This window comes from Vulpes lagopus, chromosome 3 (assembly GCF_018345385.1).
Source record: "Vulpes lagopus strain Blue_001 chromosome 3, ASM1834538v1, whole genome shotgun sequence".
NCBI lineage: Eukaryota > Metazoa > Chordata > Mammalia > Carnivora > Canidae > Vulpes > Vulpes lagopus.
The window spans coordinates 75506949-75533755 of record NC_054826.1 but is presented as its reverse complement, the minus strand read 5'-3'; the positions used below and the strand labels follow the sequence as shown (position 1 = coordinate 75533755).

General features: G+C 39.9%; 1 protein-coding gene across 12 annotated transcripts in view; it reads right to left on the bottom strand.

Annotated features, from left to right (window-relative positions):
• The window catches only part of RHOBTB1 (Rho related BTB domain containing 1), a 117247-nt gene that overhangs the window by 34128 nt on the left and 56312 nt on the right, over window positions 1-26807 (bottom strand). For 5 of the 12 annotated variants that reach the window (XM_041749963.1, XM_041749970.1, XM_041749966.1 and 2 more), the window contains 2 exons: window positions 3726-3927; window positions 3275-3378 (listed from right to left, as the gene is read on the bottom strand). In XM_041749963.1, coding sequence (XP_041605897.1) covers window positions 3275-3378; window positions 3726-3917 — 296 coding nt within the window. In that variant the 5' untranslated portion in view covers window positions 3918-3927. Of the gene's footprint in view, window positions 1-3274; window positions 3379-3725; window positions 3928-23431; window positions 23564-25102; window positions 25296-26807 lie in introns of those variants that run through there. The other 7 variants (XM_041749967.1, XM_041749962.1, XM_041749968.1 and 4 more) reach the window with 4 other exon arrangements.

The following is a 26807-nucleotide window of genomic DNA, read 5'->3' as shown; positions in this document are numbered from 1 at the left end:
AGACGGTTTGACAGATGCCAGATGTGTTAAGTGTTAGGATGCTCACACTGCTCTGCTACCTCTTCTCTCCACTGAATAATAGAAGGACTCCTATGCTCAATGTTTTTCCTTGGATGGATGATTTCCCTTCCTGAAGCAAAGGGGTCAACCAGGTGACCTTGTGAGATCTCTTTTAAGCCTTTGCACAAATACGGAAGAGCAAAGAGACACCCGGCTCATCGATGCGGGGGTGGGTTCCAGCTGCCTCTGTGTAAAGTGAGGTTGAGGGAGCTTGGCACAGAAGAACGGGTAGGAGCCAGGAGTCAGGCAGAGGTGGGTTTGACTCTGCCTCTGAAACTCACTCTTGGAGAAGTTATGGTAGTAAAAGAACTCAACTCTGTCCTCAGCTGTAGCTGGAGATAATCTCTGCCTTCTAGGGTTCCTGAAAGGATTAACTGAAATAATGTTGGCAAAGCACCTAATATTTTGACTGGCACATGTAAGCCTTTGATAAATTGGAGCTGTTATTCTGGTTGGTTAAAAAAATGGGTTGAAAAAAATAATGCCCTTCGGCTTATAGTTATATCATGCTAGGATAGTTACAAATTCAGGTAGGCAGACCAACACCATGTTGGCCCACAGGATCCATGCTGCCAAGTAGAGCCTGTCCATTCCAGAGGATGTTTGAGGGGACACCTTAGTAACTACCCTGGTGCTAAGAAGCAGAGGACGCTGAAGACAAGGTCTTAGGCATCTTCCTAGGACTCTGGTTTCGATCACTCTCATCGCAAGAATCAAAGGAATTATTTTAAAGAGATTCCAAATACATTTCCTACATTTCCAGGTCTAAGTAATATACCATGTCCTACTGACTTGTCATTCACATCAAACGCAGTAAAAACATTCATCAAAAAGCAGGTTTGCAAACCAAACTGATTGTCAAAAATGTAATTAGGATTTTTTTCCTTCACGAATGGTACAAAGCTAAAAATGGAAGTCACAAAGAAGTTAGCCAGCACTTGCAAAGCAGTGAAATACAGTGACCAGCACGCTATACCAAGTAAAAGGAACTCCTTTTATGATCAGACTCTTCTACAAAATGTAATTTCTTGGTGCTACATCAGTGTGTAATTACATATTTAGTGTTACAGAAAGATGCTGGAGGCTGAGAGAGAACAGCTCTGGTTTCTGTTCTTGACCCGTGGTGGGGTCTGTGGCAGGACGCCTGCAGGCTGTGGAGAACCAGAGAAGACAGAGGAAACACAAGGTACAAACAAGCACAGAAACTGAGGCCCATGGAGAGCTCAACCAGAAACACAGGAGTGTTTCCTGAAGCCCCTCTGTGTCACAAGGAGAATCGAACTTGGCTTGAAAAACGCATCCTGTTTCCATCAAAAGGGGAACAGGATAGAGCTGATAGAACCAAACACCATAGACAGGAGAGTAGAACAATGCAAGTTGAACTGATGGAGTCGCATGAACGAGCAGCTTATTTTTGTTGGGAGTGAACAAACACAGGCATGCCACGTTGTAAAATGACTCCAGATACATCAGGGAGCTGGCTGGACGAGGCCTAGTGGAGGTGCCTGTCAACGTGAGATCTATGCAGGCCATCGTGCCATGAAATCAGTCCCAAGCAGGAATCTCAAACAATGGAGCAGCCCTTATATAACCAAAAGATAAGAGTTACATTATGGGGCCAAGTGAAAACTCGTTCTCTTAACTGCATAAAATTCAAGTGGCAACAAGCCTTTGAGCTGGTTACACAGTCCGTAGCTGTTAAACCCAAGCACCTAAGTAAGTTCACCACCAGGTCCATTGTTTTCAGAGAGCTTTTTAAAAGTGAGGATACAAAATGTCCACAGAAATCTATTGCATCCATCCTTACTTTGCTTGAAGTCATCATTTTATGACGCTTTCTTACAACCGTAGATGTTATAAATCCGACTGCATGGTACTTACATACATGGTACTTTATCACAATTTTGGGTAAATGTGGAATAATAGGGTAAAAGAAAAAAATAAAAATGGCATCAAACAGAAGAATCAAGAACACCACAGAAAGAAAAGAAATGATAAAACAGGAAGTTCGAGGAGAAGAAAAATATCTACAACGCTGTATATTAATTAGCCTCAAAATCCTCATTACCAAGGGGACATTAAAAGCAATGTTTACTTGTCATATGCCTCTCTCTGAGTCCCTATGAACAAACTGGTCTAAATGGCAGATTCTTTCAGTGAGTAACTTCTCAGGAATGGGACAAACCCTTTCCTCAAGTTTATGCAGTATTTTAGACCATGTGGACAAATGCCAATAAAAGTCCATTCAGAGCCCTCAGAGAGCTACCACCTTGAAGAAAGAGAGGTACCTTTAGAAATGCTTATCTCAGTATGGAGGAGGAACTCATGGGATGGAGTATCTAATCCAATCCTGTGAGGCAGCATGACATTCGATGTTAACAGGGGGCAACTTATCCACGACATCTAAATCTAAACTTAAGATGAAATGTGTTCATTTACAATTAAGGGGTAAGAACATCTCCTCCTTATCTGGATTTTGATAGCTTATAATACATTCACCAAAAGAGATCTTAAGTTACGGTGACAAAAAGAAGTTGCTAAATATTTTAAGGCACTTTGACATGTTCCTAATCATATCGGTGTCCTTCTAGATTTACTACAGGGATTTCACCGGATTTTTTCCTTCTTCTGGGTTTTTAGTTGATTTTTCATGTAAAATAGACATTAGCACTTTGGTTCATTTTGGAAATGTGCCTCATGAAGGATTTCAGAGATATTTTTCTTTCTTTTTAAAAACGACCTTCAAATAAAAATAATAGACTTTTCAGATAACAAAGCCCAAAGCAAATAACATCATACTCTGCTAATATGGTCATGAAAAGACCAAAGAGACCTTCTGAAGTGGAGTGGGCAAGTGCTAAAATAACTTAAAACATTCTAGCAAAACGTAAATAAAGTACCATTCAGGAAAACAGCAATCAAAGCAGCCCAGGGCTAGAGAGCACACCAGAATTCTCCAAAATCTTCCCAAGTTAACTAACAGTCATTGTTTTAAAGGAGGGACTCCTAGGAGGGACCTAGTGTCAAGGCAGACTGCTTTTTTTGACATCAGAAAATACCATTATTTCCCCTTTTTTTCTTAAACGCAGCTGCAGAACCCAACACGTTTCAAGGCCATATGATGGGACTTTCTTTCGTTGATTATGAAGCAGCTGCCGGTTTTGGAAAGGAAATTGTACTCAAGCTTAACTGCACTGAACTGGTCTTGGTTTACCTGCCATATGCAAAACGCCTGTCTTTGTGATGATCTCCAAAAGTGTCCCAAAGCCTGAGAGAGACGCTCACTTCATCAACAACATCCCGGGAACGCTCCAGGACCTGCAGGAGAGACAGGGCATTCCTGCTCAGTGACATTCAGAGGCTCCTCAGGAAAAAGACACTCAGCACCTTCAACCCCACTTGTTCCACATGCATTTAGTTTTCTCCTTCCCTCTAACAGGACTTGAGCTAAGTCCTAATTCTCTTCCTGGAATCACATGACTCAAACCCTCCTCATTCAGGACACTGCACCCCTCCTCCCAAGTGTGCATTTTGCTTTTGTTTTCTTTTGTGGCAGTGAAAACACCAGCTTCATTTTGTGTGCACAAATCACCCCTACCCCCTTTTGAAATCAGACTGGCAATAGCAGTGATGTGCCCTTGGAAGTGAAACTCAGCCCATCTTACCTCCTGGCACACTCGGTACTGGTCAATCGCCCACACGGTAGGCACATGGGTAGCCAGCAGCTGATACTGCGTTAGCGTCGTATTACACGCTCTGGCACAGATCAAGCGTGTCTTCCCCACGGCGTTGTCTCCCACGACCACACACTTGATGGTTTCAACGTTCGGTCTTTCGTAGTCCATGTCAGTGTCCATTTATAAAACTCTGTAAGAAGAGAGCGACAGAGCAATCAAGGACGGGAGGGGTCCAGGCCCTTCTTTGCAGGTACCCAAGCATAAGCAAGAAGTTTGGAAGTTCATACGAAACCTAATTCAAAGTCAAGTTTTCTATTTATGCCTCACACAAGTACAAAAACATCGCCGGACTGTTATTTTGACCCCAAACGGTTTATTCCGGTTAACATGTTATTTTCTCCTTGGTTTTCTCTAAACACAACCTGCCTACTGAAAATCCATCCAGGCAAGTCAGGACTGCTGGCACACATTTAGAGCTCACTAGCTACTCGTGTCGACCCACTAAAGAGACTGGTCAACTGCAGGTTTAACTTAGACATTGGGGCGTAAGCAATATTAGCGTCCCTGACAATATTAGCATCCACACCATCACAGTCTTCCACTGACTCAGTATCTCCCATTGAAAAGCAGTTTACTGTAGGTTCTACGCTATCATGGTGACCTAGAGGAGGATCCAAAGTGCAAGCAGAAAGGATTACTTGGCTTTAAAGAAGAGTAAACTGTAAAATTGAATTTTGATACATTCATAAAATTTATATTTCTTCATCTATTTTTATTAAACAAATTCATAAAAACAGTATCCTCAAGTGGGGCACCATAAAGCAATATATTTTTGAATTCCCTTTCTCTCTGTGTTTTCATCAAGAAGTCTGGAGCATATGGCAAAAAATGATTTTACTGGGATGGGAAAGCTAGTTTGGAATCCTCCTGAAACCATCAAAAAAGGTTTAAGAGGGTTTGAATGAAGGGTCAAAAGGAAGAGAGAAAGCTGCTGCCAGTACTGTCTGCCCCCCCTTCCCTGACCCCACCCAACGGCAGTGACCTCCAGAAATGCAAAGCAGAGTGCTTCCCCGCAGCAGCTGGATGGGTGACCAACCATGTAAGACTTTTAAGATTTTAATGAATTATAATTGCTATTTCAAGGAAGTCTATTGTTAAACGAAGAAAACGGGTTAGATGGTCAGTTTTCTAAAAGATTTATTTATTATTTTAGAGAGAAACAAAGAGCTTGTGTGTGAGCAGGGGAGGAGCAGAGGGAGAGAAGCAGACTCCCTGCTGAGTGTGGAGCCCAATGGGGGACTTGATCTCAGGACCCTGAGATCATGACCTGAGCTGACATCAAGAGTCAGAAGCTTAACTGACTGAGCTACCCAGGCACCCCTGGATGGTCACTTTTAACAAGTTGACAGTGATTTTAATGGCCATAATGGTCAAGAAACTGTCCAGAGTAGGGCTTCATACATAACTGGGATTCAGAAAGTGTTTAAATCACCTGATTTGAGAAAACTGATAATTTGGATAATATGAGATTAAAGAATATATAGAGAGAGACAGAAAGAAGATTATTAAATAGAATGAGTGCCTTTTCCCAGTTAGGACCACCTGAACACGAGATTGTCTCCTGTAACACCATCACAGGAGGTGTTAAACCTGAGGCTAGAGACTATTTGGCAAGAATTGAGTGAAATGATTCAAAGAACAGATGTGTGGTGAGGTTAGGATCTGGTCTGTGGTTCGAATGCTGCAGAGAGGCTTAAAATAGATACCTGTTCCCCACCTAGCAAATGCAGACTCTGAAGGTGCTGGGTGGAGAAAGAGGCTTAAGAAAAAAACCTTCAATTCTGATGATCATCCAGGTGAAGTGAGATGATTCCTCAAATTGATCTCTTCAAAATCTGGCCTGTGGTTTACTAGTTCCTGATTTCATCATATAATGTGGAATTAAGCCTGACTTTGGCATTAGATCAGTGGTCCTTAAATATCTGCCAGAGAACATTTAGCAAAGTCTGGTTGTCACAATGGGGTTGGAGGAGTGCTACTGGCTTCTAGTGGGCAGAGGCCAGAGATGCTTTGAAACACACTACAGTACAAGGGACAGCCTCCATGACAAAGAATAATCTGGCCCCAAATGTCATAGCGCTGAGGTTGAGAAATCCCTGCCTTACAGGGGATGTGGGTTTGAATCCTGGTCTCCCCATTTTCCAGCCCTTTGCCATTGGGCAAGATATTTGCATATTTAGCCTCAGCTTCCTCATCTGTTAAATGGGAACTCTAGTACCAGTCTCCTCAAGTAGTGAGGGCTAGGTGAACTGATGTACCTGACATAAGGATGACCCCAAAGATGCTAATCATGAGGGTGAAGGCCAACACTTTGAATTGACAACAAAAATGAGTTCAGGTGAAAGACCAGAATTAGATGCAAAATCATAAACCTAATAACCACAGACATCTATTAAGAAAGGATACATTTTTAGTAGAGCAGTTAAAGAGTAATTCATTGAAAAACAAAGAATGTTTAGTACAAGATGGAGCATAGCTGATATTATGCAAAGAAGGCATTAAAAGTTCTAGGTGGGAGTTGGACGTTGTTAGCTAAATGACAATGCAGTTGGGAAGGTAGGTTAAAAATATTTTTCTAGGGTATTTCTCGGTTCTAGAATAAACATGGTAACACTTGTTATTGATAAGAAACTTGATATGTTTTTGGTGATACTACTATGGGGTACCCTGTGTCAGAAAAACAGGATCTGTTTACAGCCCCACAACTCTGGAGGTGGAGTATTTTGATTGTCCTAAGTGGTGGAAAACCCTTCTCTTTTTTTTTTATTTGTTTTTTTTTTTTTTTTTAAGATTTTATTTGTTTATTCACAAGAGACACACAGAGAGAGAGAGAGGCAGAGACACAGGCAGAGGGAGAAGCAGGCTCCATACAGGGAGCCTGATGTGGGACTCGATCCCGGGACTCCAGGATCATGCCCTGGCCCGAAGGCAGGCTCTAAACCGGCTGAGCCACCCAGGGATCCCCTGAAAACCCTTCTCTTTTGGAAGCAAATTTTATCTTTTTAGGTAGATAAAAGTCATAGGGAGCCAGTCCTTAAAACTTGAGGGCATGTTTGGAAATAGACACACAAAAAAATGTATGGTTGGTTTTCTTGTTGGCTTGCAACCTACCTTGGAAAGCAGCCTCCCAAAAGGAATCCCCCAAATAATTTAAATCATGGCAGCAACGGTGGCATAGCTGTGTAGCTTTCACAGAAGACTACTTTGAAGGGGATAAAAGCCTTCGGTTTGATATGAAGACTATGATTACAAAAATATCATTACTTATTTATAGACACATCTCATGAGTAGTCCTAAAAAGAATTTGTGTGTCAAAGGTGAGAATAACATCCGTGGATCCTCTAATCTTTAGCAATCGGCTCAAAACCGAAGTGGCTGCCAAAGGTGCTGAGCCTTGCAGAAAAGGGACGACAAGTAAGGGAAATAAAAGGCAGGGCTGAATTCAACACTCGTAGCCCAGTTCACCCACTTGAGAGATGGAAGTTCCAGGAAGGGTTTTCTGGATTTCCAAAAGCTGAAAAATCTCAACTTTGGGGTAGAGATTTTATTCTGTGGTAATCTAAAAATACATCTACACGTGTATTGTGAACTGATTATCTGCTACACATAAACAAACATGAAATTACGGTAATTATAAAAGTATGCAATTTTGTCCTTCTTTACTTGTTATGGGCTCTAATTTATTCATATCTAGCACTCTTATGGTTGAATGAGCTCTGAGGACCATCTGCTTAATGATTATTTGGTTTCTGATTTTTATTTACCTAGAATGAGAGCAATAAATATTATTCATTTAACACTGTTACTAAATTTCACCACTATGGTGGATACGCATTTGTCTTTAGGTATCTATCTGAGGAGACAAAGAAAATAATAAAAGAAAAAGTCAGAAAGGACTGACATTGGTAACCTGTTACTATGGCAACTTTGTAATCTTACTCAAAACTGACATGAACATCATTTCATACATTCACTGAATCCTCAGGACATGGATGCTGACCATTAAGTGCTGAAGAATGTATCAGCACATTCTGGACGTCAGAAGTGGGACATTTATTTAAGACTGGCAAAGTGAACAGGACAATGTGGGGGTGTGGTTGGGAAGTGAGGACTTGGTGAGTGGCGTAGGGTGGCTGACCCCTGGGGACTGGGGCCACCATCCACCGGCTGCTTAGAGACTGTGGTTGTCCAATCACCCCACATGCCCATGCCACGATTACTGTCATCTTCTGGACTACAGGTCCCTGCTCCCTGTCACCACCAAGTCAGCCTTCCTGCTGTGTCCACAGGGTGATGGATGCATCTGACACTCTAGCCTCACAGACCCTCCACCTCTTTGGCACCAATGACCTTCCCCACACACTACTTGAGCCCTGCATACTTTTGGTCACGTGCTGGATTCTGTCAGCCAGAAACATTTTACCTTGGAAATCGTGTGTTTCAAAATCCTTCTCTCAAAGTAAAAACTCCTGTATCTTCACAGCCTGTCACGACAGCAACTCTCATCAGGAGATGGAATCTATTTCCCTTCATCTTGAATTTGAGCTAGCCTTGTGACTGTGTGGCCCAATCCCAAAGAATGTGGTGGTGATGTTGTGTGAGTTCCAGAGTCGGGGCTTCCAGAAGCCCTGCAGCTCCACCCTCACGCTACTGGAATGCTATCCTGAGGCTGTCATGTAAGGAAGCTGGCCTAGCCTAGCAGAGGAATGGAATTCACAGTGAGAATAATTGAGGTCGCCTTGCCTATGGCTTCACCGCATGCCATATAGAGGGCTACTTGAATCCTCTAGCCCAGACAACTCTCCAGCTGAATGAAGCTTTTTGAGTGAGCCCAGGTGAGGAATCCCCTAGCCAATCTCCAAATTTATGATTATTGTTTTAAACCACCAAGTTTTGGGATGATTTGTTATGCATCAGTAATTAACGGAAACACATCCATTATAGGGGAAAAATGGGAAAAATGGGAAAAATCACCAAATCTTGACTCCTCCTATTTTTAAAAAAATATCAGATTATAGGTCCCTTTTGGGTGGATGATCTTTCCTACCTAGGGTTGATGGATCATGCCAACTTTCTCCTCACCATCATCTTCCACACCTTTATTGTGTGTGTGGTAGGCAAAATAATGTCCCTCAAAGATTTTCATGTCCTAGTCTTTGGGATCTGCAAATATGTTCTGTTACATGACATGGAGGAAATAGAGTAGCAGATGAAATTAAGCTGCTAATTGGCTGACTTTTGTATAAGGAGGTCATTCTGGATTGTGTGGGTAGGTCCAATGCAATCACTCAGGTTCTTTCACGTGGAAGAAAGAGGTAAAGATCAGAGTGTGAGAAATATATGAAGATGCTACACTGCTGGCTTTTGAAGGTGAAGGCAAGGGCCATGAACCAAGGAATGCAAGTGACCTCTAGGCATTGGAAAAGGAAAGAAGACATATTTTCTCCTAGAGCCTCCAGAAGGAATGCAGCCTACCAATATCTTCATTTTAGTCCAAAGAAGCTCATTTTAGACTTTTAACCAACAGAACTATAAGATTATTTGCTTTAAGCTACAAAATTTTTGGTAATTTTTAAGAAAGGTTTTATTTATTTATTTTACAGAGAGAAAGAGAGAGAGAGAGAGAGTGCGGGCGCATGGGCACAATCAGGGGGAGGAGGGAAGGGAAGGAAAAGAATCCCAAGCAGACTGCTCGCTGAGAGCAGAGCCCAACTCAGGCTGGAAGTGGGGCTTGATCTCATAACCCTGAGATTGTGACCTGAGCCGAAATGAAGAGTCAGATGCTTAACACTGAGCCATTCAGGCACCCCAAATTTTCGGTAACTTTTTACAACAGCAACAGCATGCTTTTGCCACACAAAATGGCCTCCTAAATTCTAAATGTTGTTTGCTACCTCAGTGCCTTTACACAGACTATTCCCCAGCCAAGTCTCTACCATTCCTTGTCTGCCTGGCAAATTCTGTTCATTGCTTAAAACCTTATTCAGATCTTACCTCCTCCAAAAAAGTCTTCCTATTTGCCCTGCCTCCACAAAGACTATTTACTTACTTCCTCCTCTGTTTCATAAATGGTTCTAGTAGGATCAATCACAATCAGAAATACCCATATAGACTCAATTTTTTTCTATATTAGCAAACTATAGAATGGTGGTTTGTGAAATTTTTGTTTTTCCTGTGGCTATACCTTCAAAGTGGTCATCTCATGCCCTTAATGAATCATCACGTATTTCTGAGGTACTACTATGTGTCAAAGTGCTTGGAATATAAGCACATACCATGCCCTGCTTCTGTAAAGCTTTTTTTGACTATTCACTCAGGTCCACAGGTCCCCCAATTTATTTGTGACTCTCTTCTAGGGACAGTCATAAGCCAAACAGTGACATAGCCAAATGTGAGCCTAGCTGCCCTGGTCTCCTGTTCAAATCATTTCTCTTCCCAGGGTGGTACTCTCTTCCCACCTTCATTCCTTGAGATGATGGCCTTCCTGATGTCCTGTTCCTCTCTGAAGATACAGGCTCTTAGAAAGTGTCAGGCACAGCCACTATGGCTCAATCACACTATGGCTAGATGACCATCAGAGTCTTGTCTCCATAATTCAGTAATTGTGAGGCACTGTGGCTGAGGAAGTGCATGATATTCTTGTTTCCCCTGGATAGGTGCACTTTAGTACAGAGATTCTTTGAGTCCAAGTGAGTGTGTAAGTCTCTTCTACTATGGGAAATTCAGATATCAGGAAGGGTGGGCAGGGAAGGCTTATCACTTGTCTATGACATCTTACTAGGCATCTTCTTTTTTTTTTTTTTTTTTTTTAACTAGGCATCTTCTAATTCAAATCACCCCACCACTGGAATATGCCATCTCTAACCATCCCCTGCGTTGTGTTTCTTGTTACGTTTGCTATTTGAATCAAAGCATGTGAACAGTCTGCTTAAAGACAAAACTCTAAGGCCCAAAGAGAGGCCTTTGTACTTTCAGTTCCATTCAATTGTTCATAGATGGTTTGAACAATGCATTGCACTGCCGCTAAATTTTCTGGTCCTTTAGAAAAGCATGTAATCTGAACTTTAAGAAATAATTTAACCTGGTCGCTAAAAAATACTAGTGGAACAAATTTTAGTGTATTTGAAGAGTGAGCTCAGAAAGAAAAACTGGGAATTTTATATTGACAGAAACAAGAGAGAAATGTTAAGAGTTGCATAATAACCATAGCCAACAGCCAAGTTTCGACTGTGCAGATTTCATTATCCTGAGCTCTTAATCACCAGTCCTAGGCAGGCAGGAGCTGCTCTGTGCATAATATAAACATCTCAGCTGGAATGGAGAGTGGGTCCAGATCTGGGAAGAGACCATCAGGGTTGGGCTGCACTTCCCTAAATCAGAAGTTTACAGAAATGTATCTCCAGGATAAAATTGCCTTTCATTGTTCAATCAACAATATTTTTTTTCACCTGAGAGTTTTGATTAAAACAGAGAGGAAAAGTGTCTGAGTGACAGAAAGGACAGTGAATATAAGCCCAGGAATACAGATCATACAGAGGTACTTTTTAAAACATCCACTCATTATTCTCACCAGAGCCCTGTGATAATGGAGACCTATGCAAGATCACACTTTTCAATTTTTAAAAAAAAGCTCAATGTCAGTGGGGGAGGTGAGCCAGGATTAGAAATAAACTTGCTATATAGCCATTGTTCTTAATAAATGCTGCCCCAGTTGAAAAACAAAGAACAGATAAAAAAATCTTAGCTTAAAAGATGCATAAAAATTCAAGATAGTTTTAAAAACCACCACAAGAAAACTATGTGCTACATTCTAGACATACTGGTTGACTTTTATCTATAAATTTCCAGGTGATGTCTCCTTTGGTGGCTTGACTCATCACTCTGCTCAGATGTCCTTTCTCATGCCCCCTGATCTTCCACTGAAATTGTTCTGCATCTTTAGGACTCAGACAGGTTTAATTAAAGAAATAATAGTCTCAGCACCTAGTGCCAGGCCTACTGTACTGGTGTACGGTGGTAAGCAAGCCAGGTGTGGTTCTTGCTCACTTGGACCTCGCAGTCAGGTGGGGAGAAACAGGTAGATGTAGTCATAAACTTGATTGAATTTCCTTGAAGAAAAGCAAAAGGGTTATGAGAGAAAATAATGGGTGGGAGGTCTGCAGGAAAGACAAGGAAGGGAGACCTCTTTGAGGACGCCCAAGTTTCTTGATATCTGAAGAAGGAACAGGGTCCAGTCATGTGCTGGGAAAGAAGCAGGCCTGAAAAAGCTGGTGCCAGAGGAGCTGGAGACAGGAAGGTTAGAAAGGAGGCAGGGGTCACATCACACACAGTCTTGTAGGCCAAGCAGGGAACTGGGGTTTTATTCTAAATGCAATGAGAAGCCACTGTGACATTGCAGGCAGAGGAGTAACAAGTTCTGATTTGCTTTTTAGAAGCATCACTGATACCACTGAGACTGCTGTGTGGGGAGCAGAAGCATCCTAACCGATGCGCCCAGGTTCTCGGCGGGGGTGTGGGGGGTGTTGGGGAGGGGAGGATGCTTGGACCAGGAATCAGCAGAGATGGAGCAAAGTAGACAGACACAAGTTACGTTTTGGAAAAAGATGCACTTAAAACATTATTCCTTTATACCACCTCCTAGGGTATTTACCAAATTTTGATTTGTAGTATTGACAATTATGCTTATTTTCTTCTACCTCACTAAGATTATACATTTTTGACAACAGAGACTGTTAATTCACCTTTAAACCCTCAAGTCTTTTCAATGCCTTGGCCATATGTGGTTTTCAATTAATATTTATTCAACAGGATATAAAAGTACAGCCATTCCACCTTCCTCAGGAAACCTTCCACCTGGATCTGGCAGTGAACTTGCACTCAGCTATCTCTGGTGACTGATCACTAAGCCTGTGGCCTCGAGAGCAGCAGCATGTGGCTAAGCCCGCAGTCAGTGAGAGGAACACCTTGAGGGACATCTGTGTGGCCCATCATGAGAGCGGTATTTGACAGATGGCATCACACCAGCCGTGGCTCCCCATCAGGAAGAGCATCAGTAACCATGGGAACCACCAGGGACCAAGGTCCAGGCCCCTCCACCAAATGATAAGGCAAGGGGGCAGGAGGGAGTCCCAATATAAGCAGGCAGGAGCTTACAGCTGAAATTGATTCAGGAAAAAAAAAAAGGGAATATGATTATTTATTGTGCACTAGTGCCTAGAGCCAATTTATGAATCTTTATAATATTTACATTATAAGAGTCTCATAAAATTCCCACCAACTTTTGGACTTTAACATCCTCATTCAAGGGATTTCTAACTCTTTTGGTGAGGTCACTAATTGGCTGGGAAAGAAGGGAAAAATGGAGGCACACGTACCCACTCCCTATGGAGAAGGATTTATCATCAAAATGAAAGTGAATCTGGAATGAGGAAATTCAATCTCTGCTAAAAGACATCACAAGAGCCAATTAGTTGGACTTGAAGGAAGGACAGCATTGGAAGATTACATGCCTTGGATTCCCTGCTACATGGTCTCGCTGAAATTAACCTTATTCTCCACGAATTAGCAGACCCCATGACAGTACCAGAATATGGATAAAGAGTAACCATATATTAGAACTGGAAAGATTTCTGCCACATTCACTTCCATGGAGCCAACTGAGAAAGTCACTGAAGCCCAGCAGACTGCCCATGTTCACAGGGAAAAGAGCTGGGCTGGGAGGTAAGCAGGATGTCTATGGTCTGGAGTAATGGGAGCTGGCTTGACTTGGGACCGAGATGGGAGAAGCGGGCTGTGGAGCCCCTGGAAAGCCATAAGGCACCTGGTGTGCTGTCCTCAGAAAGGAGTGATCCCAGGGATTGACCCCTTACTGAAGACAAGCCAGGTAGACAGCACTGAGCAGGGGAAAGACTCATTTTGTTTTTCTTCCGCTAGCCTGCTTAACTAGACGGTTTCAATTTCAATGCTGCTACAGAAGTGATGGATCTTGTGAATGTGCGAGGGATGGGGCAGGAGTACAATCGCTAAGGCTGACCACTGGTACATCTTGGCGGTGATACCCCTCACTATTGTTCTTATGTCAAAGCTCCACAGTTCCCTGGGCCTGTACACTACTGAAGGGTGTGGCCTATCCACTCTGGAACTGGGTGGGTTCATTACAGAGCCCCAATCTGGTCTCCAACAGAACCCTGGAGATGCAAGCATCAGATATAATTCAGCCCTCGGCCACCAGAAATCTGTCTCTAGATGGATGAAGTAAACAGAGGACCATTTAACATATGATCTATTAAAAACCCTGACATGTAGAAAAGGACAAGCTGTTTAGCTAAAGACTTAGAAGAAAGGTCTTCTAGTTAAGTAGATGTGCTATAAGAAATAGCAAAAGAAAAAAGTTTTTAAAAAATATCTGAACCATGTAGTTGATCCTGCAAAAGAAGATAACGCAGTTGTGTAAACTTACAGCAGATGAAGCTCTAAGTAGGCAATAAGACCAGATAAGTAAAGGCCACGTATACATGAGAAACAAGATCGCCAAAGTAAAAGTCATACTGGCAACAGTAAATAGCCTTGAAGATGTAGTAAATTGGATTAGTGAGGCACAGGCAAAACATGAGGAACTCTAAGGACAGAAGGAAGGCCATCTGAAAATGATGTCATGGAAGATGAGGAGGAGGCTGACAGTAGATACGCAATCCCCTGGATGCTATGGCTTCTGGGGGGAACTCAGGGAGTAAAGTGCGGCTGAGTAGACCAAATTGCCCCAATACAAAAAGGAGGATGGGGCGGGGAGAAGAAGGAGAAAGTAAGAAGATGACTATACATGTCTCTATTTTTCAGTAAAATGTTTAAATATCGATGCCAGAGAAACTGTAATAATAATCCTGCAAACACCTAAGCAAAACATCCTCTAAGACTAATGGCCAAAAAACATTTTTTTATAAAGAAATAATAATATGAATGACCACACACTTCACCAATACACTACTTTAAGACAAGAGAAAAACACGTAGCCTTCACAGAAAAAGGACATAATAACAAGTTTCTGAATTTGGTCAAATTGTTATTTATGTAAAAGGATCATAAAGCTATTTTTAGATATCAAAGACTCAGGGAGCAAAAACTCAGATTTCTTTAAGGAATTAAACTGCTCAAAGATACTTGACAAAACACCCAGAGATAATTCAAAATTAAAAAAAAAAAAAAAAAAAAGAGGGTATTTCAGTTTAAAAGGACTATGGAAACCAAAGCCAACTGAAAATATAAAACTAGCCTTCAATGTTATTTTGATTTTGGTTTCAAAATGGCATAGAAAAATTATCTGTAAATGATAATTTGGAAGGTAAAAAAGAGGGCAATTCATAAAATCATTACAGTAATAACGAACCTTCACAAACCAAATGCATACCTCTATAAGGAGAAACTAATGAAAATAACTGACATGTATGAGATAAAAAATCAGAATCAACATCAGATTAAGAAAGCAAAAACGGGTGGGGATCCCTGGGTGGCTCAGTGGTTTAACGCCTGCCTTTGGCTCAGGGCGTGATCCTGGAGACCCGGGACGAGTCCCACGTCTGGTTCCCTGCATGGAGCCTACTTCTCCCTCTGCCTATGTCTCTGCCTCTCTCTCTCTGTCTCTCATGAATAAATAAATAATCTTAGAAAAAAAAAAAAGAAAGCAAAAATGGAAAACAACACGTGGAGGCCTTGGATAGCATAAAAAGTAGTGATAAATGAACAGATCCCACATAAAAAAAAAAAAAAAAAAAAACCTGAGAAGAGAGTGCACTTTCTTTTCAAGTGTTCTTGGCACACTTACAGAGGTTGACTAACCCACCAGAAGGACAAAAATCCCCCAAAGCAGAAGTTGTATCAACTAAATTCCCTAACCACAAAAAGATAAATGAAAAAGTTAAAAGGAAAGGTTTTATTAACAACAATAGCAACAAAAAACCTCAACCACTCGGAAATTTTTAAAAATATTTTCTGATATATCCACCTAAAGAAATGACTTCATAAACAGAAAATGTTTTAAAAGCAAATATATTTATCACATCTTTATTAAGAGTAAGAAAAAAAATGAAAACCACTCAAATCTATGACAAATGAGGGAATAATTAAGGCCTTGCTAACTGATCTTGGGCCAATTACTTAATCTCTCTAAACTTCTATTTCCTTATCTGTAAACTGGGGATAATTGCCTCCCTGGATGTGTTGTTGTAAAGATTAAATTAGATAATGCTTGTAAAGTATTTTAATCACTATACCTCCCATCAAGAGAATGTCCAACAAGTCTTCTCTATTAAGATTGTAATTATTTAAAATCATGTTTATGTTGAGTTTGCAATCATATGGAGAAGTGCTAATGTTACACTATCATGGGGAAAGTGCAGGATAGCAATCTAAAAAACAGTTGATGGGGATCCCTGGGTGGCGCAGCGGTTTGGCGCCAGCCTTTGGCCCAGGGCGCGATCCTGGAGACCCGGGATCGAATCCCACGTCGGGCTCCCGGTGCATGGAGCCTGCTTCTCCCTCTGCCTGTGTCTCTGCCTCTCTGGCTCTCTGTGACTATCATAAATAAATAAAAATTAAAAAAAAAATTAAAAAAAAATAAAAAACAGTTGATGAAAACTATATAAAATAAGCAAATACATGCAAGTCAAATAGAATTGGGCCTCCTTGTTCTTTCACTCTAAGTACCATCTAAGCACAGTGACACAGCTAAAAGAAACATGAATGTGACTTTTAGAAAGCCAAGAAAAAACGTGGGTACTTAAGATTAACAGAGGGATGTGATTACCATGACCTTTCAGGCATCTTGCAGCAAAACTCCTGACAGGGCTGGCTATGGCTCTCTGCTTCTTTCACTTCTATCTCCATCATTATTCCCCTCCATCATCTAAGTGGATCTCCCGTGGACCCACCCTTTTTTACTTTCAAGGGGAGGGGCAGAATGGATGGATATTAATACGTGAATACTTAAGATTTAATAGTTGTGTCTCCGTTATCAAAAGGGAAGCTGTTCTTCCTGCAACAGCAATATATGAAAGGTAAACTGCAAGGATGGACACTCAACAGATAACAGTGACTGTTGTTGGTAACAGGGCTATAACTTGTCATTTTTCCACTTTCCTTTAGTTTCCAAATTTTCAATGATGAAAATATATTACCTTTTAAAAAAATGAGATAAAAGTCATTGTCAGAAAACACACCCTTTTAAAGTATACAATTCCAGGATTTTTGTTATGCCTACAAAACTATACTACCCTGTCCACCATCTAATTCTGAAACACTTTCATCATCCCAGAAAGAAAACATTGTGCCCATTAGCAGCCGACCTGTTCTCTCCCTTCAGCTCTAGAAACCACTAATTCACTGTCTCTATGAATTTGCTTAATTTGGACTTTTTTTTTTTTTTTAAGATTTTATTCATCCATTTTGAGAGAGAAAGAGAGAGAGAGAGAGAGGGCATGAGTGTGTGTGTGTGTGTGTGTGTGCGGGGTGGGGGGGGGGACAGAAGGAGAGGGAGAAAAGCAGGCTTCCCGGTGAGCAGGGAGCCCGATATGGGGCTCGATTTCACACCCCAGGATCACGACCTGCGCTGAAGGCAGACTCTTAAACCAATGAACCACCCAGGCACCCCCGGATATTTTTTATAAGGGAAATCATACAATATGCAGCCTTTTGCGTCTGTCTTCTTCTATTGAGCACAACGCTTTCAAGTTCATTCATGTTACAGCATGTATTCGTGCTTCATTACTTTTTATGGATGAATAATATTCTTAAGCATATTCTTTAATTGCTTTTAAAAAACTAATGAGTACATAAGTATAACCATTTTGGCCTTTTAAAAAACTAATGAGTACATAAGTATAACCATTGATTGTGAATTCTAGTAAGACTACAGATACGAGCCAATAATAATAAATGATTTTTTATGATGTATGAACTGTTCTTTGAAATCATATATTTATAAAGCTTGTGATGCCGTTAAACTTGTTTTTTTTTCTGACCCAAGGTCTCAACTAAAAACAAAACAAAACAAAACAAAACCCCATAGGAATCTAAATGATAATCTAGCTGAATATCAGACAAAGAAATTTAACCACATAGAGACAGTGGTAGACACCCAAGACACCTATATATTTCAAACAGAAGATGAAAAATTCTTGGCTTTTAAATTTTGGGTGTTCAGAGGAAATACTTATAGTAACAAAAATGAGCAATTTTAAGAAATTCTTTGGAACCAAATCATACGAAATATTCTATGATAATCAATTGTAGTTATGATACTTTAAGCTTGGGTCAATATAGTATAATTTAGCTTTACATTCATTAAAAGAAAAAAAAAGTTCCAAATCTGTTTTTATGCATGCGGTATGTGTATTTGTATACCTGCAAATCACAAACATATAAATATTGATGCATGTTCAGTGCAAAAATTTAATGTTATAATCTTGACTTGGAGAGGCAGATTCTACATATTTTGTTACAAGGGAAATAGCTTGATCAAAATCACTGCAGCTAGCTCTTATAAAGTTAAGGGTTCAGTGAAAAATTAAATTCTGTAAATGAATGACTTACCCAGGACATAAATTTGGAGCATTTCAAAGGCACAGAGGGTGCAGTGAGGTGGTAACCAGAAATGGGATGCTTCTGATATCCACTTCTTGATCTAAGTGCTGGTTATATAAGTATGTTCGGTTTTCACAAACTCATCAAACTGTATACTTGTGATCTGTATACAATTCTCCCTTATGTTATACTTAAATATATTTTTCTAAGATTAAAAGAATTGAAACAACAGAAGATACTATGCATTGATTTTGGAGGGCCCATGTGTGAACCTCAGCTAAGGGCTGGATCAGGAAGCTTTGTCAAAAATTAATAATTAAATACTGGTTAAATCCTCAGAGACATGTCAAAGTTGTAAGTGCTCATTTGAGAAAGCTAATATCAAGTCTGCAGACTAGATATGCTTAAAAATCCATCCTAATGAAGAAAAGTCTCTGTAGTGTTCTGCAGTCACTTGTTCATTGAAAGCATTCTCTAAAGATGTCACTGGGTCAGCTTCTGTAGTACCAGAGAGACCACTAGCTGTGAAACCTTCACATAGGATGACAATGAAGCAATTGCATTTAATCATTTAGGAGACTATAATATGCCAGTTAGGATTAGGTTATGCTCTGATTCAGACAAATGAAGAAAATTGTCTCCCCTACTCCCCCAGGATTTCTTAGTAAAATTAGACCATAAATACTACAAAAGTGTTGGTGGACAAAAAAAACACTCTTTAAAAATCTTATATTTTATTGGAGGTTTCTGGCTGACATTAATGCATAGATCCCAGCTAATAATTTCAGGACATGTTCCTATAGCCTCCAACTCTAGGTAAGAGTTATTACATGAAAGATTGTACATTTTTAAAAAGCAGAATGAGAAACTGTTTGTGGGAGTGGAAAGTAATACCATTATTCAGTAGTGCACCTGACACTCAAAGACTTTAAAATGTCCATAACTTTCATCCAATTATAAGACTTTATTCCTAGATAAATAATTAGGGTATACAAAAAGATTCCATTAAAGTAATGTTATCATATCACTATTTGTGGAAACGAGATATTGGAAATAATTTTCGAAATCCAGCCACACAGTGGTTAAAAAAACCCCACAACACTAAATGTCCACAAAATAGGACAGTATACAGCCAACAAAAAATGTGTTATAAGTACATTTTTTGTCATATGTTCATGATAAACATTTAAATGAAAAAAGATCACAAAATAATATACAGAATAACATCATTCCTTAAAAATTATTTACCTAAACACATACTGCAACATCTGGGATAAAGAAACATTAAAATATTAATGCCAATTAGGATTATAAATTGCTTTAAATTTTTCTCCTTTTTTCCTATCTTATATATTTCATCTTTTCTATAACAACGAAGGAATTTTATAACAAAAAAATTTACAAAAAAGTGAGGATGGGGGGGATAGGAAAACCAGGGACTAGAATATTTGTGTGCAAATACATTCTTCCTTCATTATGTGGAATTAATACCTCATCTCTGCATACCTTGAGAGCTTTATGTGAAGTGCCTTTCAGTGCCTGCTGCTCCTGGAACCTTTCTTTAAATACTGAGCAGCCATCTCACTCATCAACAATATCATCCTGCAGCTCCTGGTCATTCAGCTCCCTTGACTGAAATCAAAGGAACTAACATCTCAATAGACCCAAATGTACACACACACAGAACTATGCAGCCACTCAGCCTAGAACAATGTAGCAAGAATACACCTGCTGATCCCCAGGTATAGGAACAAGCCAAAGGGAAAACCTTCTCTAATCTTTCCAGATCAAGTCATCAGACTTTGAGAGATTTCAGTTCTCTTTCAGATGAGAGTTGCTGGTCTACTTCAAATAAATGGATTTTTAAAAATATTAGAATCTGAAATATTCAAAGGGTTCACTGTTGATTTTTGTTTGATATACACAAAAGGAAACAATTCCCCTTCTTTGAAGCCTCTTTCCAGGAGCCTTAATGATCAGCTGCCAAATTTAGCCTTGGCTGCATCTCCACTGTATCTATTATTCCTCTGTGCTATTGATGTGAGGCCAAATCTCATCCCTATTTAGAGTGCACAAGAGCCGGTGTCTTGATGAAAGGGGGAGTTGGTGAACGTAAATTGAAAAGAGCCCGGAGAACATACTGTAATGAATGGAAACACACAGCTTCATGGCTTATGGTCCTAAAATTACATTCACACAAAAGAATCAATAGCCTTGGTCATATTATATGAGAAATAAGAGAGGAGGGGGAGTTGTAGAGAAGGCAATCAAGAGATCAGATGCTTATTAAAATTATTGGGGGGATTTGTTTAGTTTTGCTTTAGGTACTGCTGCCTGTAAAATAATATTCTTTTTTTTAAAAAAAGGTTTAATTATTTTTTTTAGTAATCTCCACACCCAATGTGGGGCTCAAACCCATGATCCCGAGATCAAGAGTCACACACTCTTCCGACTGAGCCAGCCAGGTGTCTCAAGAATATTCCTGACAGCACTATTCATAATAGCGAACAGCTGGAAACAACCCTCCAGCAGTAGGATGGATAAATAAATAATAAATTGAGCTCCAGGATACTACACAGACTATAACAAAATGGATGAACTCCTGCTACATACATTATGAATAAACCTCGCAAACATAATATTGAGGAGAAGAAGCCAGACACTAAAGAGATTTTGTTTACGTAAACGTTCAAAAGCAGGCACAATGAGTCCATCGTATTAGAAGCCAAGCTAGTGGTTACCTGGGTTGGGAAATGACTGGTTAGGGATTTAAAAAAGAGTATCCGGGCGCTGGTGATTTTCTGTTTCTGTGTGCAGGTGCTGCTTATGTGTGTCTGTTCAGTTTGTGAAAATTCTTTTAAGTTATATACTTCTGATTTTTGTATTTTTCTTTAATAAGACACATGTCAATAAAAATGTTTTAAATTCAGATTCCTAGGCCCTAACAAAAATTTACTGACTGTAGATTATGGTTTTCCTGGGGGTATTCTGATGCAAAGGTTGAGAATCACTCAACTGGATGATCTATATCTAGCGGTGTGCTGGAGCCAGCCCCCACTAGCTCATGAGAACTAGTTGTTCAATTTTCAGGATTTTTGCAAGCCTGTTAAAGCATAATGTATGGAGCTGTCAAGTCACTATGTTGTACACCTAAAATTAATGTAACATTTTGTGTCACTGTACTTCAATAAAAAATAAATAAACATAAATAAAATAGGGTCAGTATTAAAAACTAAATTATATAAAGTTTCAATTACATAAATTATACTAAAGACAAAGGTACTACTGAATACTCAATCTCATCTTTTTCTAATTATTTTATTGCATTTCACTGTTACCTACATTTTGAGGTTATTGATCCCAATTTTATTTGTATGGTGGAAATAGTATGCAGCAGTGGGCTACTGGGCCATCTCTCCCCAGCTTCACAATCAGTCACAACAATAGACTGAAATTGGCCATGGTGGGAGTCTTTATACCACAGAAACTGGCAAGCAGTACAATTTAGGGCTTGCTTTGTTGCTTGTCTTGATTTAAGAAAATGATTAAAAAATGTTAACAATGCAGATTAATCTTAAAAGTGTATTACATGTGGAGCTGTTACATTGTCAATAGAAACTTTAAGGAACTATCTTTACACTATTTAGAAGCTATTATCTCGTGCAGCAGGGAAGAGCCTATCTTTGATAAATGAGTAGAGTTCCGACATGTCTTTGTTGTTAAACTTTTTTATCTTGCTCATTAACATAAGGCAAAATATCAACCAACATTTACATGGGAATTACATCCCTTCATCAATTGTACTGCAGATAGGTTATGGATAAAACAGTTCAGCAAAACCCAACAAGCATTCTGTAAAACCCAACTGGCTTTATGGAATTTACAATAAAGAGTATTGTGTATTTTTTTATTATTTGCAAAGTGTGTGCTACATACATTCTTTATGTCACTAAAATTTATAATCGACTTATGTATGCACATAAATGCATTTTTCCCCCCAGAGAACAGGTTGATTTACTAGCACACTGCCGTGTACATCCCTTTCATGTTTAAGATTCCATGACTGTCTATTATGATTTAAGAAACAAGCAAACAAAATAAGGTGGGAGTCTAACAGTCTGTAAGGCATGAGTTCCAGCATAGGCTATAGTAACACCTATACTTTAGACCTTCACTACTCAAAATATGGTCCTCAGACCAGCAGTTTTGGCATCGATGCGTAGCTTGTGAGAAGCGCATTGTCTCAGGTCCCACCTGAATCAGAATCTGCATTTTATCAAGATGCCCCAGTGATCTGTATGCACACCGAAGTCTGAGAAGCACTGCCTTAATAATAAGCTCCTCGATATGAACTGAAATTTATATAACCAATCTAAGACTAGCAGTCAGGTTAGGGGCAATCTAGCAACTGGTCATCTCGAAGCCGCTAGCACCAGCTTGTCCACTTCACAGCACAGGAGACAACACATAACTGCCAGCCCTACACCCAAAGAAAAGGATATACATCTTGCAATTTACCCTCGTCACACACTCAGAGGGAAAGACTATGTCACTAGGAAAATAAAGGCCATCCTGGGCCACTTGGGATTATAAGTTTTTTAAAAAGGGGGAGAAAGTACAAGTAAGAAAAAACCACCACAGTGGCTTTCCTCCATGTATGTGACGAATAGGATGTGCTGCCAAAGACTTGGTTCCAAAAATCTGAAGCAGGGCAGCGAGTGCCACATGACACAGCGTGGCAGCTGGGGAGAGGAGTGTGATGAAACACTTCCCAGAGATGTAATTTAGGCCAGGGTAGTTATCAAGCGCTGAGGGTGAAAGGGGAAATTGTAGTGCTTATGTTTTTCCTATCGAAAGATCCGTCAGCAGCACACGACGAAAAGACAGGGCCAGAGCACAGACAGTACTTAATGCTTGAGTTAATTGAAATGACGGTAGGCAAGTCTCACGTATTTTGAAATTAAAAGCAAGAATGTTCTACTGGCAATAATATTCTCTGGAAGTATTTCTTCGTTACTTGGCTGAAAATATAGTAGTTGCTCTGAGATGCAAGGGTCTACCTGGAGAGCATGTCCGATACTTCAACAGCGTCTGGAAGGAAATGGGAGCCACAAATCTCCAAGAGGAGCCTGGTGTTACTTTTGTGGCAGATACCGAGGCAATTAAAATTATTCAAGTACATTGTGGCAACCCTAGAGTGCAAGGGAAAAAAAAAAATGTCATTGTGACTGGGCCACTGGTACCCCAAGAGACCACTGGGCATGTTTTTTACCCAGGAAAAAAAGGTTACTCTAACAACCCCTTACAATATCAGAATTCAAACAGCTCTAGTTCATTTAAGGGGAAAAAAATGATAACATTTTCCTTTGAAATACTAGGAAGGCTAAGAGGAGAACTATCCCTTACTGAGTACCTACTATATGCGGTACATGTATGATTTCATAACATCTGTCTGCACAATTCTCTAAAAGACGTGATATGGTTCTTACTTTATAGGTTAGAAAAAAAATGAGGTCCAAGAAGTATTTCCCTGTCACAGAGTTAGTGAGAAACCAGAGCTCCACAGACAAATGGAAAAGCTCCATACTTAATTAAGACAGATGGTTCACGGAGACAGGGTGGAAGGGATGGGAGTGGGGCTGCTTTAAGTCAGCAGGAAGACTGCTCTGCATCCACATCAACGCAGAGAAGTGAGCTTTTTCTCGGTGCTCACTGTATCTTTACACTGTTGGAATCCTCTTATCTCCCATTTCTGGATGTATCTTAGGTTTCTGATGGATTTCATACTTGATAGTTGTAATTTTGGCTACGTGGGAGGGTTTGGAAGACTTGGCACTTTTCAGGCAATGCTTTATATTAGAATCAAGTCCTGCGCTGGGACTTGGGAACCTGGGTTCACTTCCAGCTGTGTCAGTTACTAACTAGGAGAGTGGGTAAACTAGATCACTTCTCTGGGAGGCAGTTATTTTCACTTACATGAATTGAGAGATACGTCTTACGTATCTCTGAGGACCTTTCTGGATCCGTGATTCCACACTCTATGACTCAACTGCTTAAGATTTGACTTCAGTCAAAATGTATTAGAAATGACCTGGAGAGTTAACAAATTTGTCCAGACAAGCCTGCTACGTGGTTCAAGTTAGATTAAAAATAAACAAATAAACAAACAAAAAACAAAACGAAAAACCCTCAGTAAGAATAATTATTTGACTCCTGTACTCTACCATCTGCAAAAGTAACCTGGAATGAAATGGTTTAAAGTGTTTCTCTCCCCTGCCTCCCCAGGAGTTCATTTAAAGCAAATATGTATTCAAGTTCTTGGGCAGACCTGGGTGCGAATCTCTTTCTAACTCCTGTTACCTCTTTGACCTTAACATATCTGAGTTCCATTTTTTGCTTCCATAGAATTGGAATGGATAATGATAATTAGTTGAAATGCAGTAAAATGCCTGGCATCTAGTAGGAGCATAATAATCGCTGGTTATTATTCTTCCAGCGCTCACTGGGGGCTTGGACTATGGTTGAGTAACAATTCAAAGGAACCTTATTCACAGAGGGATGGAGCCTGAGATGGTAACCTCATTAGCACTGGGAACTTGGCATTAACCTGTGTCTATGCAATGAATAAACACAGGTGCAGAGTGGAGAAATGTAATTGTTTCTTCTGGACCTACTGGCATCTCTTTCTTTATAAAACTTCCTAATTCACCCCTTAGTGGATAAAACCTTACCAAAGATATGATAATGTGCTTGATGGGACAGCTGGAGGGAACATTTGGAGACAGAAGTGTCCTAGGACATCTGGAAACAGTGGCTGCTATACCCAGTTCATTTCAGTTTTTTTATTTGCCTATTTCCCAATTTCTGCCATGTGCACAGGGAACACAGGATTTCAGGAAGAGTGGTGATGACTTTGTTTATAAACTAAAAAAAAAAACAACAACACTTCTGATGCTGACATATAATTAAACAGTGTATACACATCCCGTCCATTGAGTGACTGCCTCTTGGCCTCCCCTGCCCACCTCTAACACAACAAAAGCCACTTCTTCTGACTTCATTTTCTTTCCTTCTTCCAGTTTTGTTTTGGTGTTGTGAGGTTTGTGGGGAGCCTGAGTGGAGTAAAGAAGATGAACACGAAAACCAAATTCAGATTACCTGTACTCTTTAAACCCTATTACATGAAGCCAGAGTGAGGCCTGCAAATAATGAGACTCAACTGCCTGTTTTCTAAAAGAACAGCAATAGAAAAGATTTTTAAAAATTCTGCTGTTTTCTATAGGCAAACTTCCTGAGCGAAAAACAATGAAATTTCAAGTGTTTCCACCCATGTTTCGAGATAGGTCAAGCACATTAATTAACCAAAGCCTTCTGAAGTTCAATACAGCAAACGGATGATTGCTAATTAAATTATTATTAGGGATAACATGCTAATTATAAGGTCTTGTTAACATATGACTCACAGTATAATTTTACTTTTTATTTATTTATTTTTAGATTTTTTTTTTTTAAAGTAAATTCTATGCCCAACATGGGGCTCGATTTCAGGGCCCCAAGATCAATAGTCATATGCTCTACTGACTGGGCCAGCCAGGTGCCCCTAATTTTACTTTTTCAATAATTACAGGTTTCGAGTTGCTATACTGATATTTTTATGACATAGCACTGGCACAGCTAACCAAATATCAGTTGACGGTGAGGTCTTAACCTGCAATGGGATCTTCTCAGTGTTCTTAAGCTCTATTCTGTAATGATACACTGTGTAACAACTTGTACAGGACAAACCTGTTGTAGGACAGCTTATAACAACCCCTTAAATGCTTAAAAGTATCTCTTAGCTAAGTAACCTTTTTAGGGCTATTAGCGTGAGTTGGGGATATCAGTACATTTTTTTTTTAAGGATGATATATTAAGGTTTTCTTTACTAATTTGTTCCCCATTTCATTTTCATATTACTCCTTTATATAATACCCCCTAAGAAGGATTGACAAACGTTAGAAATTATTCTACAAAAGGTAGGCGAGATGGGAAGAGAAGGCCGTCAAGGTGGGTCAAAACTGAAAATGTCCTGCTTAATCTTTACTGGCCATTTTCAGGACTTTGGTTGGGATTTATCTATTATGCATCTAAATCTATCTACATGGCACATTTTAGACAAATTAAAATTCCAAAAGGAATTGAGTACTTTAAAGTATCATGCTAAGTAGTAATGTTCTCAAAGATGCTGTCCAGATTCAAACAGCTCACAATTTTGTTACAATGCTTTTTGAAGCAATAACACCTTTGAGCTTTGAGATACTGTAATTTAGCAGTTCTAGATGACTGCATAATCTCTCCCTGTTGGGTTGAAATTCTACCTTCTGTCTTTTCCTAAACTCTCACTCATTTGTCATCTATCCAGACAAAATATGTGCTTGAAATTTCTTCTATGCATAC